Source organism: Eschrichtius robustus, chromosome 21 (assembly GCF_028021215.1).
Source record: "Eschrichtius robustus isolate mEscRob2 chromosome 21, mEscRob2.pri, whole genome shotgun sequence".
Lineage (NCBI taxonomy): Eukaryota > Metazoa > Chordata > Mammalia > Artiodactyla > Eschrichtiidae > Eschrichtius > Eschrichtius robustus.
The window spans coordinates 9,325,476-9,345,040 of record NC_090844.1 but is presented as its reverse complement, the minus strand read 5'-3'; the positions used below and the strand labels follow the sequence as shown (position 1 = coordinate 9,345,040).

Here is a 19,565-nt window from a genome sequence, read left to right as displayed (position 1 = left end):
TCCACAACAAGAGAGGCTGCGATACTGAGAGGCCCGCGCACCGCGATGAAGAGTGGCCCCCACTTGCCGCAACTAGAGAAAGCCCTTGCACAGAAACGAAGACCCAACACAGCCATAAATAATAAATAAATAAATAAATAAATAGCATTCCCTTTTAAAAAAAAAAAAAGAGAGAGAGACATGTACCACAATGTTAACTGCAGCACTATTTACAACAGCCAGGACATAGAAGTAACCTAAATGTCCATCAACAGATGAATGGATAAAGAAGATGTGGCACATATATACAATGGAATATTACGCAGCCATAAAAAGAAATGAAATTGAGTTATTTGTAGTGAGGTGGATGTACCTAGAGTCTGTCATACAGAGTGAAGTAGTCAGAAAGAGAAAAACAAATACCATATTCTAAAGCATATATATGGAATCTAAAAAAAAAAAATGGTACTGATGAACCTAGTTGCAGGGCAGGAATAAAGATGTAGGCATTGAGAATGGACTTGAGGACATCGGGTGGGAGGGTGAAGCTGGGGTGAAGCGAGAGTAGCATGGACATATATACGCTACCAAATGTAAAATAGTTAGCTAGTGGGAAGCAGCAGCATAGCACAGGGAGATTAGCTTGGTGCTTTGTGATGACCTAGAGGGGTGGGATAGAGAGGATGGGAGGGAGGCTCAAGAAGGAAAGGATATGGGGACATATGTATGCATATGGCTGATTCACTTTGGTGTACAACAGAAACTAACACAGTATTGTGAAGCAATTACACTCCCATAAAGATCTATTTTAAAAAATCATTGTTATGTATCTTTGATGATTTATACTAAGGCTATTCCATTTTGCATTCAAGACAGCAGAGTAAGTAAGGGAAACAAAACTGTTCATTTTAAACCTAATAATTTATGGCTAAACCAGAAATAAAAGGTTAAGAATTCTGAAAAAAATAAATAAGAATTTGTAAAATATGTTTCTTTTGTTCTTTATCATTTGAATTAAGCTTTATTTCCACAATTTAAATTCCCTTATATCACGATTTGTACAGCTCATTTGAATCCCCATGAAAATGTCTAATCAAGCGTGAGATTATGAATGAGAACATTTTATCAGTTTCTTTGCCTTCTATATACAGGCCACATAAACTGCCAAGATTTAGGATTTAGGATTGTAAACCTAAACAGCCTGCAGGCTGTAAGCAGGTCATGGGGTTCTGGTCAATGGGGCTCACTCCACTTCTATTTAAGGCAGCCACCAGTCAGCTGTTCCTGTAGATATCATGCATGACAGCAGGCCTGGTATTGCCAAGCCTTCCTGCTTTTAAAAGAAACTAGAATCTATGTTCTCTACATGGAAGTCTATCAGCCAAAAAGGAGCCTCGTTCTGCAAAAGACCCTTTGAAAAGGATGAAAAGATAAGCTACAGACAGAAAATATTTGCAAACCATAGGTCCAACAAAAGATTAGTATCTAGACTATATAACAAACGTTCAAAACTCGACAGAAAAAAAAAAAAACAAATAGAAAATGGGCAAAATATGTAAACTAACAGTTCACTGGAGAAGATATACAAATAGTAAATGAGCACATAAAACGATGTTTAACATCGTTAGCCATTAAGGAAATGCAACTTAAGACCATAATGAGATATCACCAGCTATTTATTAGAATGGCTCTTTTTTTTTTTTAAATCTTAACACCAAATGCTGGAAAGGATGCTGAGAAATTGCATCACATGTATATTGTTTGTGGGAACATAAGGTGGTACAGCCACTCTGTAAATCTGTTCGGCAGTTTCTTATAAAACTAGACATACAATTATCATATGATCCACCAATTACTCTCCCAGGCCTTAATCCAAGAGAAATGAAAACCCATGTTCATGGAAAACCGTTCACAGCACAAAGTTGATAGCAGTTTTGTTCTTAAGAGCCACAGACTGGAAACAAAACCAGTATCTTTCAACAGACCAATGGTTGAACAGTGATACATCCCTGCCATGGAAAACTCCATGGCAATGAAAAGGAACCAACTACTGATACACACAACCACTTGGATGGTTCACAAAGGAGTTGTGCTAAGGGAAAAAGCCAATCACAAAAGGTTACACAGTGTAAGATTCCATGTATATGATATTCTTGAAATAACAAACTGATAGAGTGGAGAACAGCTGAGTGCTTGCCAGGTGGAGGTGGTGTGACTACCAGGAGGGCAGCACAGGGAGACTTGTGGTGATGGGGCTGCTCTGTGTCTTGATTGTGGTGGTGGTTTTAAGAATCCACACAGGTGATACAATTGTGTAGAACTACACACATGCACACACACGAGAGTGTGTAAAATTGGTGAAATACTAATAAACTCTGTGGATTGTCCCAAAGTCACTTTTCCGGTTTTGAGATTATGCTATAGTTAGAGAAATCGGGTGAATGTACTAGACCTCCTTGTAGATTTTACAATTTCCTGAAAATCTATGATCATTTCAAAATAAAGGGGTATTTTTTGTTCTTGTTAAAAAGAGACATTGCCAACTAAGTAAAAACCTTTGAAAGACAATGTAGAGGATACATGACAGGTGTGCCAGTCTTTAGAGGGTCACCTGTGATGCAGGTAGGTGTGAGTTCACCACCCTCTCACCTGAATCGGAATGCTTCAAACAGCATCTTGTCGATGAGACTTCCCTGAATAACTGGAGGAAGATGGGCATTTCCCCTCCTCCCTCAATCTAAACAAACAGGCAGCACCCATGCTTCTTACATTTTCCCTGTTACTGAACACACTAACTACTTCCCTTAAAATCAACATAAATTATCAGCATTATCACTATTTGATCAACATCAGTTCATTTATCTCTGAATTTCTCCTTCAGTGAGGCAGCTTTATCCATCTGGGCAAACTGATTTCTCCCTGAAAGCTGAAAGTCAAGTTCAATTTTACAATTCTGTGATTCTATAAGCACTCCAATGAAAGGACTTAATCTGAAAATATTTTCAGTGTTCTCCTTACACCTTTAAAAATGCGTTTTAAATAAAACGATGAGGCTTATGAGATGTGTATCTTTTCTGAATTCCCCTTGATGTTCTGAGTACTCCTTGATTTTTAACTCCCGACTCTCCTATATCTATCTTTATATCAGGACTAATTAATTTAACTGGCCGACTTAGCTTCCTTGTGTATAGAATGGAGGGCTTTAATTTAATTCATAAAGGAGCTACCATGATTAATTAGCTTAATCCTTAGAGCTTCTGATTGAAGTTACTCACTAGCAAACATTTGACCATATAAGATAATTAAATTACAACGAAACAGCAAGTCCCTCTTCTAACTACTACTGGAATTATGTACCTGTACCAACACACAAACACCAATAGTCCCACAATTCTCTAGTTTCAGAGTTTTCACCCAATTACATGGGAAGATTAAGTTATTTTATAAAATTTGATACTAATGTATGTGATATGTTGGGCTTCTAAAAAATAAGTGATGGAAATGCTGATGTACACTGTTCTTTCAAGTCTACCATAATCTGTAGGTTGTTTTCTGTTCACTGTTTGCAATAAAAGAATGCATTCTCCAGTCATTTTGCAAAGTGAGTTTGTCCCTTTAGTTAATCGATTATGCTCTATAACTGTATGCTGAACCCATTTAAAAAGGATTTTACTTCCTACTAGGGTTACAATTGAACCATCTATAATCCAATCAAGCTATATCTTGTTTCACATATTTTAATAATCCTTTTTTTCTAGTTACTTAAGAAATTATATATGTAAATGGCGTGATAAATCATTGATGCACCACCTAGCCTTGCTTCTAGTTACCAGTGATGCCATTCTTCCCAATGTATCTAGACAGCAGTTCCATTCCCAGCAAGATTTTCCATAGCATTTTAAAAGATATTTTAGCTCCTGCAGTGACAAAGGCCTATTTAGAAACTGCAAGCATAATTTACTTACCTGATTTATGAAGCAATTTGTACAATCTACTATATTCATGCTAGATGGGAATGGATCTTTGTTAAGAAAACAAGGATCTTTAACAATTGCAAAATTTCATATTGCTACATTTTATGATGGAACAAAGCAGATTGGGGCAATTATCCCTCGTGTTTTATTAAACCTTGATACAACTGTTAGAGGTTAATGGGGCTATATTTTTTCCACTGTCAAAGTCTGCTCTAAAGCAAGATCTAGAGCACTTAATGCCAGAAATTCAGCACAGAGAATAGCAGACACGCCTTTTCCTGCAGCAGTTTTACAAATCACTCTAGTCTACTACCATTCAAATAAATCACCCATTAATAATAGAGCAATAAAGTCCTCTAAAAACAAAACCTGATGATGGGTGGCATTTCCAGCAATTTAATAACAACCTTAGTGCTATAACAATATTAATATGAAACAAAATGTGTGTGTTGTTTTTTTTTTTTTTGGTAACTGGGTAAAGCAAATCCTGTTAATTTTTGAAGATTATTCAAGTGGGGATTCATGAAACCACAATATATCCAGTTACCTAGGAAAGTATGGTGTGATGAAAATGCCAGTTGGAAATTATTTCTGGAATAAAGTTTCAGAGGTGGAAACCACACAAAGCATCATCGACGGCTGATGAGATTAAGGGAAGGGACGTGGCATGACTTCTGTTCCCTGGATAGCTTGTCTTAGAAGCCTTATTAATGGAGTCACTCAGGTTTCTTAATAGCCTCCCTCCATTCTCCTTCCCTCATCCCATCTCCCGCATGTCCACAGCCCTCTTCAAGCACCAAATCTGGAGTAGCACTTGGAGAACTGCAGGGCTGGCTTTCATTGCAGTTCTTCAAATGCCCTTTCTAAAAGCCAGCATGCCCTAGTCATCAATTCAGTAACAAATGGACTCATCCAGCAGTGGAAGAGAGGAAAATTAGTGTATTGTAGAATATTTTCTGACCTACTAGAGCACAGAATCTAGATTGACAATGAGACTTTATTGCCAAATGCCGTCACCTTGTGACAGAAATTTGAAAAAGATTAATTTCTCATGGTTTTAACGTTTCTTTCCATGCAGTGGGCATAATGATTCTAAGACTATAGTACTTTATTGTAATCGACCAGCTATTTAATTATTTGTGCCTTGTTCATATACTACATATAATTCTGATAATAAGCATGATTTTCTCTTAACCACTGCCAAGCACATGTCTATAAATTAGAGGTTCAAGGAATTCAGTCATTGACGAGGTGTAATATAGAAAGCACGGTGTCTTGGCTTGCAAAGGACCTAATTTAATATTGCTTTACATCTTCCCTGTGGATTCTGACTTTTTTATGGGTTGATCTACTACTATTTCGAAAGCTAATAAATTTCTATTTTTACTCAATGCTCAATAAGGGTTGCTATCTTTATTACAGCACTCATCTGATAAATATTTACATAACTTGAAATACCAGTAGACTGTAATTTCCTCTAGGGAAGGAACATATTTTGAACATCTCCATGACAGCTATTTGTCTTTCCTCAGTGTGTGACTGGTGAATGCATGATTAAGATGTGAAATACAAAGACCTAACTGAAGAAGAGTATGACATCACTTTGTCACACTTCTTCAGGCCACCACATAACTAGGAAACTCAGTCGTTCAATGGACAAATGTTTATTGAGCAACTGCTGTGTGCCTGAGACTCTGCTGAGTCCTTGGTAGATATCACTGAAGAGGGCAGACAAAAATATCTACCTTCAAAGAGACTGTATTCTAGTGGGGGGAGTGGAAGAGACAGGAAGTCAATAAGAATATATATATATACACACACACACACACACACTTAATATAGGATTATTTACACATTATATGACATATAATATGTATTATGTTATACTTTATATTGTATACATCATACATCACATAATATAGAATGCACACCTTATGTACACTATATTACACATAATGTTCCCCATACACACCCCCACACATTCATATAAATGCACACACTAATATGCACACATACATACAAAAATAAGCATGATATACAAGATACACTATGAAAAAGTGATACAGAGAAAAGCAGAACAGGTAACAAGAGGGGGTAAAGTGATGTATGGGCAAGGTGTGTGAAAGTTAGCTAGGGTGACCAGTGAGAGCCTACGGAGAAGGTAATTTTTGAGAAATGATCTGAAGGGAGGGAGGGATGAGTGGGGAGACCATTTCAGACAGGAAACAGAGGAGAAAAGACTGGGGTGGGAGTGTGTCTGAGATCCTTAAGAAACAGCCCCAAAGCCAGTGGACAAGGGCCAGAAGGAGAGGGGATGGGGTGGGGAGGTAAGGAGGTCCTGTAGGTCTCTGTAAGGAAATGTGGGTTCATTTTGGCTGTGATGCGATGGTGCTGAAGTGTTTTGAGTGGAAGAATGATGTGATTCCACGGATATTCCCTCCTGATCCCTCTGGATGAGGTATGGAGATCTCGACTGCAGGGAAACAGGCAGAGACAGGGAGACGGGGTGAGGTTGATGTAGTAATACACCTAAGGACATTGGTGGTTTGGAGGTAAAGAGAAGTGGTCGGCTTTTGACACATGCTGGGAGGCAGCAGGCTGGCTGGTGTCTGGGGGCAGGGGTGGTGCCAGGCTCTAGGTCCCTAACAGGAAAAGCAATGGCCTTTTTCTGAGACGGGAAAGAGATGCCTATCACACGTGGGCATGAAAATCTTGGGTGGGCAGGTGGATATAACAGTCTGGAAATCTAGAGGGAAGTCTTGGGTCATTAATCAGACATGCCTCTTTCCGCTCTGGGAGTGGATCACACTGAAACTACTTTCCAAATGATGAAAATTATTGGGATGGCTTGCCTTTTCTTTATCTCTCATTTTGCCCCTATTAATAAAGATTAAGGGTTTCTTTTTTCCTTTTCCTTAACTTCCACTAATCCCTGTTTATGGAGAAAGGATTGAAAGGAGAGACTTCTCCTGGGCTGAGCCCATTTTTGGCTGACAGGAAGGGAAGAAGTTATGCGAGACATAAGATTAACTTTTTTTTTCCCCTCTTAGCACACTGGAATATAAGTAAAAAGAGAATATTACATACTAGTATATTCCATTTGCTCTTAAGTTATCTCAAACATAAGAAAACAACGACTATGAACGCAGCAATTTTAGTGACAAGTGGATAATACAGTATGACCCAGCAAAGATGTGAAAGTCACTTATTATGGTATATTTTAGAAAGTGGATTAATGAGTCACACCACGTTAAAAAGATAAATCAAACATTATATCATTAGGATTCCATCTTTAACTCTTTAAAGTCGTTAAGGCATCATTTTGCACTGTTGTCCAAAAAGTGGAACTACAAAAGTTTTAAAATGTGCCCTTCCAAATAATTATGTCCAAGACAAAAGAAAAACCAGAGAAAAATGGAACTATTGTTATTATAAAAGACAATATTTGATCGATTGCTTGTCATTAACAGGGCTATTTGACAACTTTGAATAAATATCATTCTGTTTTGCTTCACGTATTTTTTAAAGGTAGGAAAAAATTGCCCATGGAAAAAAAGGCAATGAAATAAATGGTTTATAGTCAAAAGTAGAAGAATCTTAGGGTCATTTATTTCATAATGGTCTGTTGTTGTTTTTTCCCAAGGGTTTATAAGACAATGCATTATACTTTTCCATTTTTCCACAATGTTTAACTTGGCTTTACATTAAATAATGACTCTGAACCCAATGTCCTATCCTGCTTGGGTATAAACTGTTGTAACTGCAAATGCTCAATACACCACTGTGCCATCAATTTATCTGAGTGAGTTACAACAAATCAATATTGAATTTGTAAAGCCATTGGTCTTTAATTTTACATGGGGAGAACAATCTCTAGGCGGAAAATAACAACCAAGGTTTTTGCTTGCCCTTCTCCCTACAGATTTTTATATTTTGGAGTTAGAAGGGCAGTAATGGATTACCTACCTTCCTGACTCTCACACTTAGGTTGCTAACATTGTATTCTGTGGAGGAGAATGTCAAGGAGAAGAGGAAGAAAGTCATCCACAGTTACCACCATTTAAAAAGGATGGCAATTTAACAATCCTATGTTATCGAGAGGTTCCAATCCCAGAATAACGAGAAGCCTTCCATCACTCAGTGATGCAAGGAAGATGGGGGGGTGTCGACTGAATTTATTCCAGGTGCCCTTCCTGCTGCATGTTGCCCAATTATGCTTCAATCCTTTAAAGCTTTAAATAATGAGAAATTTAGAGCATTATGCAGAATTAATACCTTAATTATCTTTGGGTTTTCCTGAAAACATCATCAATCAGTAATGAATGAGACTGATGAAAAAACCCAACTCGTAAGTCATTTCATTCTAAGAATTAATGTCGGAAATCACCCTCACTGTATAGATGAGTTGAAATATCTCCACAGCCTTTCACATCACTCCACCCTATGTGGTTAAGTTGATGCATGTTAAGGACTAAAGTGAATTGCTAAGGGTTAACTGGTAACATGAAATCAGGGCAGGATGGAGGAACTGATTGACTTAGTGATTCCAGGGCAAAATTCACAAAGGATTCATCAGATCCCACTGAGAGGAGTAAAAGAGAAAATCTGTAGGGCTTTTGCTCCACAATATGGATATTTTTCCTTCCTTCATTTATTTAATCAGTAAATACTTGCTAAGTGCTGGCTAGCCTGGGCTATCAGAGGATGAGGAGGTGTGTAATTCAGTGTGGGTGTCAGACAAGAAGCACTTCCCAGAGAACTCAGCTTTCAAGCGGCTCATTGTGGACCAAACGTATAAACCAAAGCAGATCTAGGGAGGAAATGGGGAGACATGCTGAGAATAGGCTGGAATCCGGGACCGTGTGATACAGGCACCACCTATCCTTCAAATAGAACAATGAAGAGCTTGTTTTTTAATCTATGTACCAGCTACTGTATATTGGTATAAACTTTTTTAATGTACTAGTCACAAAATCCTTTCTTTCCCGTTATAACACACGATACATATTCCCTCAATTCAGCACTGGAATGACCTAACTGCTGTGATCCTAGCAGTCTTCCATCACTAAACTAGAAGTTCCTTCTGGTGGTCTGTGAAATCCTTCCCTCCCCCTGTCCAGGGCCTCCAGCTCTTTTCCCAGCACTTCCTAGATTCCCTCCTGATGCTCAGGGGACTGTCAGGAGGAGTTAACCAAGCTTCGTCTGAAATTGCAGGAAGGCATGGCTCCTTGCCTGGTCTAGTGCTTTGTTTTTAACCATCTGGATCTTTGGGTAGAGTTTGCCCTCAGTGGTTCACCAAAATCTTGACCGCTTTCCATCATCTTAAACAGGGTCCCAACAGGAAATAACTGCCACCCTCGAGGAGAGTAATGTACACCAGTATTCCTTACAAAGGGGCTGCTTGTATCTGAATACACCTAGAGATGCCACCAGGGGTAGTGTAGACACTTGGAACAAGGTAACAGTCAAGCTCTTATCACCCACTGGGCTGGAAGCAACAGGGGAGAAAATGAGCCCTGAAAGCCAGAGGGAAAGACCACTGTAGGGTCAACCCCGTGACCTTTGGCCTCTGCACCTTCGAGCACAGCCAGCTTGAAGGGATTTTGCAAGAGTGATAAATACCCGGACCTCACAATCATGCTTCCCTCCAATCGTCTGCTGGGGCTTCTTACTGGCAGAACACAACTCACAACCACAAGAGGACAGCTATTTTTTTTTTAGTTTCCACATATAAGTGATATCATATGATATTTGTCTTTCTCTGTCTGGCTTACTTCACGTAGTATGATAATCTCCAGGCCCATCCATGCTGCTGCAAATGGCATTATTTCATTCTTTTTAACAGCTGAGTAACATTCCATTGTATATATATGTACCACATCTTCTTTATTCATTCACCTGTCAATGGACATTTAGGTTGCCTCCATGTCTTGGCTATTGTAAACAGAGACGGGGAGGGATAGATTGAGAGTTTGGGATTGACACATACACACTACTATATTTAAAATAAACAACCAGGACCTACTGTATATCACAGGGAACTCTGCTCAATACTCTGTAATAACCTAAATGGGAAAAGAATTTGAAAAAGAATAGATACATGTATATATATAACTTAGTCACTTTGTTGCACACCCGAAACTAACACAACATTGCTAGTCAACTATACGCCAATATAAAATAAAAAATTTTTTAAAAAAGAGGACAGTTGTTACCGTCATCCATTCCTGTCAGGTTGTAATTAAATAAGCTCCTCACTGGTGCTTGGTAGCAGACACAGTCTTAGATTAGGGGGTAAAGGGATAATTACACAGCCTTTGCTGTCAAATTTCTTACTCTGTGAGGCATCTCAAGAAGAAGACTCATAAATTAAAAACGTCTATATACAATGAAAACTACCAAAATAGAGATCCACACAAGTGAGGTGGGATGATAGCTAACAGAGGCTGTCAGACCCTACACTAGGCATTTTTTGAGTATTTTGTTATATCCTTTTCCAAACCCTCAGGTGGAGGAACTGAGGCTCAGGGCAGTTACGCACCCTGTGCCAGAGAGGCCTGTATGCTTGAATTTAACCTCGAGAACAGCAGAGGCTGTGGTCTCCAAGAGAAACCCAGCTCTCAGGGTAAACCAGAAATACAGAAACTACAGTTTATTGAATGGCGTGAAAAATAACGAGGCCAATACCAAAGGCACCACATTTAATATAAATACTGAATGTAAATAAATTAGCTAATCTGTGTATAAATGATTTAATAATAGTGTCAGTAACTGACACATCCGCAGCAAGTGTCACCACATGTATAAAATATATGCATCACGTTCATGTTCCCTCTCACACCCCATCAAAACGGTAAGGGGTTCACCACTTCCTAGGTGAAGGCTGTGTCCTGGGTGAGGCTTCAGGGGCCTGTGTTCTGGGCTCACCTCCTATGAGGAACCAAACTATTTCCTAAGATCTTAGAAAACAAGTCAATGCTCTGGATCTTACCTCCTCCTCCAGCAAGTAAGATCCCGGCTGTTTAGATCCTTGGTTGACCTACTGTGAATACAGTCTTTACGTCTCCTGTTTGTGTATGGAAAGTTCGTAACGGGTATGGCTGGTGGAATGCCCACTATATGCTGTATACTGGAACAAGCAATTTACAAATACCTTGCTTCATCTACTCAAAAAGAATCATTACCATTTTACTTTTATAAATGATGAAACTTGGACTTGAATACGATACATACTTTTACAACTATTGAATCCTTGTCTCTCTAGCTTCAAAGCCTATGTCCTTTTCTCCATGAAGCACTTAATTTAGTTTCCTCAGCCACATCTTCTGCACAAATAACATTTTACCATTTATTACACTGCTGATCTTAGAAGGCATTCCTCATTTCCTCTAATGATTAATTTTCAAGTCTAACAAAAAAATAGTTTAATACTGTTGGGAGAAAGGACAGAACACTTTCTAACACCAATGAGTTATGACTCATTTGTCAATTTGTGTTCAGATAAGGACCCACACATATTCTTTTTATAAAAAAAACTTCTGCCTGAATGTTACACTAGCAGATAAATTTGATGTCTACTTGACTGCTATCAGACCTTATATTGATTTGAGGTAAGGGTTCACCTATGTTACTGTGGATCATTTCTGCAAGGTTTTTATCCATAAAATATAAATTTCAAAATAACTATACATACCACATCCCCCACTCTATTGAACATTCCAAACTAACGAGAACAAAATATTAAAACTTTATTTTAAAAGAATGACCTCCTTTCTTTCTGTCCTCCAGTAGTTTTGTCCTTCACTATTTATAAGTCCAGTTTAATTTGAACAATACTGCCCATGATTATCCAACAAGAAGTACAATGAAAACAGGAAGTGCATTTACAGGTTGATTTGTGTATATGTGTGAGACCTAAGGGCCTGAATTGCAGTCAGAGACTAGAGCATCCCCCTTGAATAGACTGTGTGTGTCCCCAAAATTCATATCTTGAAGCCCGGACCTCCAAGGTGATGGTATGTGGAGGTGGGTCCTTTGGGAGGTGATAGGTCATGAGGGTAGAGACCTCATGAATGGGATGAGTGCCCTTATAAGATACCGAAAAGGTGATCTCTCCCTCTCTCCACCTTATGAAGACACAATGAGAAGACAGACTGCTGTCTGTGTTAGGAAGTGAGTCCTCATCAGACACTGAGTCGACCAGCACCTTGATCTTGGACTTCCCAGCCTCCTGAACTATGAGAAATAAATTTAAATCACCCAGTCTATATTATCTCAAAATGTCTAAGACACACCTGTGTCTGAAGCCTACATCCTAGGGGTCTGGGTTTACCTCTCTGTCCTCCCCAAGTGCCAGAGGACAGGGCCATTACACAGAGTCGATGGACTATCGTTACACAGGCAATCACTAGGAAGCCATAAGACAGGGATATTAAAAAAGCAGAGGTAGGTCAATCTACAATGTGATTTTTAAATGATTATTATTGTTGTTTGTATTTGCTTTTTAGTTTTAATGTGATATTTGTCATGGATAAAACCTCACACACAAGCCCAATATATCACGCAGATAAAAGTAGAGTTGGTTGAACTGAGGGTGCTCCAAATGACCTCAAGCGTCCTGCCTGTACCAACTGCTAGTAGTGGCAAACCAAATAAAATACATAGATCCCAACCACTGGGATTCTTCACCAAGAGAGCAGGTCAGCGGGAACACCACAAGAAGAGGTCAGAGCAGGTCAGCGGGAACACCACAAGAAGAGGTCACCAGGAATGAATAGAAAAGGTACCCCAAGAGGCTGAAAATTTTAAAAAGAACATGATGCAGGGGAAAGAACCACCCTGGAAATAAACCCAGTTGAGAATCTCAATGGAGCCTTCTAATCTGCAGTGAGCAGGACAGGCAAACCCATAGTGAAACTGTGACAAAATGCAGAGGTTAAGAACACAGGACTCGGGGAATAGGAGGAAACAGCTAACTGTGCCTGGAGAAGTCAGGAAAGGGTTCCAATGGTGAGGCTCTAAGACCACCTGGGCTTCTGCATGCAAGGAAGGCGGCGAGGACACTTCTAGCAAAGGCACACATGACACAGTCTATTGGTCCTTTTGGCTAAATTATGGTGAAGGGTGTTAAGGAAGGAGAGTGACAAGACAAGACTCCTGTGCCCCGAAAATCAATCTGGTATGTGTGGTATATACTAGAATGGAAAGAGAAACTGGGATCAAAACACCTGAGAGTGGAACAGCTGTTTAACAGAGAAATCTGGAAGGTCCAATCTCAGTGACTGACGAGGGTAGAGAGCAAAGACGGGTTTGAGATGCATTTAGGAGATAAAATGAATACCCAGTGTAGATTCTCTCTCCCAGCAAACACTTTGAAGGTAGGAAAGCAGAACGAGATGAAGTGGGAAAGGCAGTTTATAGAATTACCTCTCCGGAACCGCTCCCTCTAATGGACATATCAATCCTCATACAGAAAGAAAGAGGACTTACAGACGGAGTTTTTATGGCTACTGTCCTTGCTGGGAAGCATCTTGACTCCTCTTGACTTCAATTCAATCGCCTTTTTCACTGGAAGAAACAAAATAAAACCATTATTAGGTACGACTCAGAGAGATATCATAAAATTGCGTTCTATCTTCACAGCATTTCCAGTCATAACTGCTTTCTTACCAACCCCTGGAATATGAGACGTATTCTAAGGGGTGAATGATGCAAAGCAAATGAAGTACAAGAGCCTGTGAATAATTAATGCAAGTCTATCAACCAGCAAGATCATATCTTATGATAGCAGTGTCAGAAGCTAAAAATAGTATGTAGTAAGATTACCATGTACACCCAAAGCTGCTTACTACCAGCGATGGCAAATTCTACAAATCATTATCATTTCGCCAAATGACCCAGCAGACTGCTCTCTCAACTTACATGCAGTGACTAGAGTTTTCTAAATTTGCTACATACATGAAAAATTTTGAAGAAAAATGAAATTTATTCATTCATTCACTCATCTAGTCATTTAATCACTCAAAGTTTAACAAATATCCATCAATGGGAAGCTAGTAGGAGGAAATGTTCTAAGTGTGGGTGATTAAATGCTAAGAACACCAGTACTTACAGACCCTCGTAACCTACAAGCAATATAAAAAATGTATGACATTGGTTTCTAAAGTCATAGTTCTCAGGCTTTAAGTTTCTTGACTTTACTAGGTTCTGCATTAAATATTTTAAGAAGTTCCACTTTTGTGGTCATTTCTGGGGAAAAAAAGTGGGAAGTCATTTGTGGGAAGAAAATAGATAATAATATTTTAATTTAAAATTTTCTGTTTTGAATATTAAAATTATCATATCTTTATTAAAATTAAATATTTTAATTTAAAGATTTCTGATTTGCATATTTACATATGATTTACATATATGGACCTAGAGTAGTGTGAAGACCTGGGCTCAAATCTTTGCTCACAACTTGGTAGCTATGTGGCCTGTGCAAGTTACTTAACTCAGAGCCTGTTAATTTATCTGCAAAAGGAGTGTGATGGTTACTTTTTATGTCTACTTGACTGGGGTCCAAAGTGCCTAGATATCTTGTCAAATGTTTTCCTGGGTGCTTCTGTGAAGGTGGTTTTTGGATGAGATTAAGTTTTAAATCCACAGACTGAGTAGAGCAGATTGCCCTCCCTCCATGGGGGTGGGCCTTATCTAATCAGCTGAAGACCAGAATAGAACACAAAGCTGACACTTTCCTGGGCAGAAGAGAATTCTTCAGGCCTGACTGCCTTCACACTGGGTTATAATTTTTTTTCAATATTATTGCTTTTTTTCCTTCCAATTTTATTGAGATATAATGCACATACAGCACTGCGTAAGTTCAAGGTGTACGGCACAATGATTTGACTTACATGTATAATGAAATAATTACCACAATATGTTTAGTAAACATCCATCATCTCATATTGATACAAAATAAAAGAAAAAGAACAAAATTTCTTTCTTGTGATGAGAACTCTTAGGATTTATTTTCTTAACTTTCATATATAACATATAGCAGTGTTAATTATATTTATCAAGTTATACATTACATCCCTAGCACTTATTTTATAACTGTAAATTTGTACCTTTTGACTGCCTTCAACTAATTCCCCCTCCCTCCACCCCTCGCCTCTGATAAATGCAAATCTCATCTCTTTTCCTATAAGTTTGTTTTTCTTTGCTTGTTTTTTGAAGTATAACTGACCTAAAACACTATGTCAGTTCCTGGTGTACAACACAGTGATTTGATATTTCTGTACATTTCAAAATGGTCAGCACAATAAGTCTAGTTACCATCTGTCACCGTACAAAGATGCTACATAATTACTGAACTATATTCTCCATACTGTACATTTCCTCCCTGTCACTCACTTATTTTGTAATTGGAAGTTTGTGCCTCCTAATCTCCCTCACCTATTTCTCTCCCTCAAGCCCTCTTCTTTGGCGACCACCAGTTTGTTCTCTGTGTCTTTGACAATGTTTCTGTTTCACTACATTTGTTCGTTTGTTTTGTTTTTTAGATTCACATAAAAGTAAAATCATCCAGTATTTATCTTTGTCTGACTGCCTTCATAGTGGGATATTAATTTTTTTTTCCTGCCTTCAGATTCAAACTGAAACGTTGGCTTTTCCTGGGTCTTGGTCCTGCCAGCCTTTGAACTAGGACCACACCATTAGCTCTCTTGGTCTCCAGCTTACTGACCCACCCTGAAATCTTGGGACTTCTCAACCTCCATAATTGTGAGAGACAACTTCTTATATTTCTTATATAGGATGGTATGATATATATCATCCTATTGGTTCTGGTTCTCTAAACAGCCCTGACTAATACAATGGGCATGCTGATATCAAATGCAGGGGAACAGATATGTGTTCCCTGCACTATAATGAATGCACCATATTTAGGAACAGACCCTGGACGTTGTGGGCTCTGTACACGACAGTGTTTGTTGCTATTTTTGGATCACTTGCATTCACATGGCTTCCCCAGAGGAGAGATTGTCCTTCCATCGCTGGTGTTACTGGACATTTGTTCCCTCTCCCCGTCCCTTCCCCTGGTCACTGAATTTTCTGACCCTCTGGGTACCACGTGTCTGTGGCTCTACCTCTCAAGGCCCTCATCCCACTTCCCATCTGGCCTCTGTACACTACCTTATCTGACATTTGTACACTACCTTATATTTAAGGAAGCATCTTCAAACACACCATGGTATTTAACTCTTTCCACAACCCACTGAAGTAGGTATTATGAAGATCCTTACTCACATTAGGAAATCAAGGTTCACAGATTTGTTGAGAGGACATAGGGAGTAAGATGTGGGATTTGGATTCAAATCTTCCCACTCAGAACCCAACACCCTTCATTGTATTCTGCCCACTTGACAATGGAAGGCATGGAGATAGAGACTGTAGGATCCCGACACCTGGAAAGAAGCTGAAAACGCCGAAGAGCTCTGTGCCTGGAATTCAAATCATTGCAGCATCACCAGGGTTAAACTGCCAGGACAGTCTATTGACTCTGCTATTTCTTTTCTCTCTGCACTGACAAAATAAAAGCTGATTCTCTCCCATTTCCCACCTTCCTCCCAAAACCCAAGCTTTTGAATTCAAGGAGAGAAGCAATTTCCTCACGTTGGTGTTGACAATTCCTTTCCTTGTCAAAGGAGGCATTGAAGAAAACCTCCCCAAAGGAGGGAATTATAGGAAGTTGCTTCAGAAGCAAGGGGAGGGGCTGGCATTTGAGCAGGTTCAGGACCAGGTGGGGAGATGGCGGCTTTCACCAGTGCTGAGATGCATGACAGCTACAGGTAAGCCATGGACGCAGGGCATCTGATGTTTGGAAACTGGTCACAAGGTACTGAGGGTGAGGCAGGGGCCATCTCTGATGGGGCCTGTGGTCAAGCTGAGGGATGGCCTCTCGATGGATGTCCAGGAGAAGAGGACCAAGGAGCACTCCTGTGATGGGGAGCATCCTACCTGAGAGGACGTCTTGGGATGCTATGGAATGAGGTGTGTGTGTGGTGGGGTGCTGCAGCATGGTGTAGAAAATGGGAGGACCCAGACAGTGACAGATGCCGGATGTTCACCAGTGGACTAAGAGGAAGACTCAGGGTCAGATATGATTAGACAGAGGTATTGATCTTTGCTATGGAGCCATTTTATAACCATTGCACCAACAAAATGGCAAGCTGGTACTATTTCTACCCCCCCACACCCATCCCTCATCTGCTGCATCTTTCCTTGAACATGGAAATCTCTCTGCCCAGCCCTGAGGCGGGGGGGGGGGGGGGGAGGAGGAGGACTCTGGATGGAGGACAGGAGGGGCTTCAGGGAGGTGATGAGGGGAAAGACCCTTTGAGGAGGGTCCCTTCCTTTTCTTCACAACATTGCCAAGAACCAGGGCTGTCCAGAAAGAGGATGTGTTAACTTGAAACACGTTAGAACTCAGAGGAGGGGAGAATCTACAGCAGTACAACACCATCGTACTGAAGAAAACAAAAAAAAAAAGTTCCCTGGTGGATGTTAGCTTCACTCAGCTACATACAGCTACTTTCTGTCCTTTCCAGGGAGAATGTCCATGACTGACCCCTAATTAAGCTCAGCCTGCTCCTTGGACCCTCCCAGCTCCCTCCCCCGGCCCCAGAGGCAAGAAGTCAGAGTTCACTGTGATCTTCCACACACATCAGACTTCTCTCAGGAAACCCAATCCTACCATCTGCCTCTGGTGTCCTTGGAAATTCCTGTACCAGATGATAGAATTCAATGTCTAACACCATAGTTTACCCATAATGAGGAGCTCAGAAAATTCCAAATAAACAAATAAAATGCAAAATTGTTTCAAACAAACTTAATTTACTAAATACAGGGACGGACACCATTGAGAAACCTCACAAACCACAGAGGAAATTGTTTCAAATATATACACCAACTACTGACAAACTGAAGAAATCAGGGTTTGGAATTTAAAAGATAAGCCCTTTTTTTGGACTTATTATTAACTCAGAGGATTATCGTGATTTTATTAATACTTCTCCAGGCTAAAAAATTCCCTTCAAGTGGCACGTGAAAAGAACGTTCACAATTATTGATAGCAATAATAGTGAAATCCTTGGAAATCCTTTGAGTTGAGAGAGCTTACTATACAGGTGCGTGCACACACACACATATATATACTTTCACATTTATTTTATATTTCATTTATATGTTATGTATTTTTACATATTACACACTATATATTTAATATATGTTATATATTAAATATTTTACATATTACATATATTACTGTTGTATAAATATTTTACATTTATTATATATAAAATAATGTGTAAAATATTTATGTATATAACATACATAAATTAATCTATTGAGCTTTCTTATTGTTAGAAATGTTCTTGTTATCTAACTTAATTTGTCTTATAATTATTTAATCAATAGCTTTCTATTAAATTTGGTAAGCAATTATAGTCCGTAAGCTATTAATCTTTTGTATTTATTAATACACTGTCCTTTTATATTGTCATCTTAGCAGATATGATAATTCAAATTCCATTATTTATGTTACCTTATTCTTGAATTAGGAAAACAAAATATTTCAGAAAAATATTTTTGGTTCATGTGTTGTTTGGAAAATATTTTGTTTTCCTTTATTATTGGGGAAAAAAAATCTAAACTTCTGGATTATCTCAGAGATTTTTGTTAATCTTTTTCATTTTGAAGAGAAAAATAAATGATTTGTAAATAATATATTTTGAGGAATCCCAGTGGTTTGCATTCTTTCACTTACTGTAAGGCTTACTTTTTTTTCTAAGCATTTACACCATAATATTTTAGAAATGCTTTCAAAATATTAATTTGCTTCATTAATAGATCCAATTATAGCAACCCTTACTTAAATCGTTTAACATTTCTTCATTAGATTTTATGTGTTTTATATTGACGAAGAGTCATCAAAATTCATATCACTTTATATTTTTAACACATATTTAAAGATTTTTTTAAACTGTATCAAAGTATCTCTAAGAATCCCTAAGAATCACTAAATATTTCAGTATGGACCCACTTTCCTATTCTCTGTTAATTATATAAATGCATAGTTCATGTTGATGCTGATAAAAATCAGTTTAATCATATGACCTTATATGGTTGTTATCGTGGATGACTGAGCCATTCCCATCTAAAACCAGAGCCTCCACCTCTGCACTGGGGCTCATCACCTCAATAACATGATGCCATCATTTTCCTCCTTCCTCACAATCATTCTTTCTTTTCTGCTTGATCAATCCCATTATTATACAAACATGTTTCACTTCCCATCTTTAAGAACCGAGACAAAACAAGCAAAAAGGCAAGCATGCAAGCAGCGAACAAACAGACAGAACTCTTTCCTGCCCATACTCCCCAGAGCTGCCTGGCCCTTTTCTCTCCTCTCCTGGGAGCAGTGAGAGGAAATTCCTCCAGTGAATCATTTTCTTTGATCTCTTCCCATTCTCTCCTGAACCTGAAAACAGCCCTATCAAGGTGAGCTGTCACCTCCGTTGCTAGATCTTGTGGTCAGTCCTCCAGTTCCCTTTGTCTGTGATGTGAGGTCCC

At 38.9% G+C, this 19,565-nt stretch overlaps 1 protein-coding gene across 1 annotated transcript in view; it reads right to left on the bottom strand.

Moving 5' to 3' along the window:
• Window positions 1-19,565, bottom strand: part of CSMD1 (CUB and Sushi multiple domains 1) — a 1,889,718-nt gene that overhangs the window by 596,607 nt on the left and 1,273,546 nt on the right. The window contains exon 8 of the mRNA XM_068531988.1: window positions 13,443-13,520. Within this exon, the coding sequence (XP_068388089.1) occupies window positions 13,443-13,520 (78 nt within the window). The remainder of the gene's footprint in view (window positions 1-13,442; window positions 13,521-19,565) is intronic.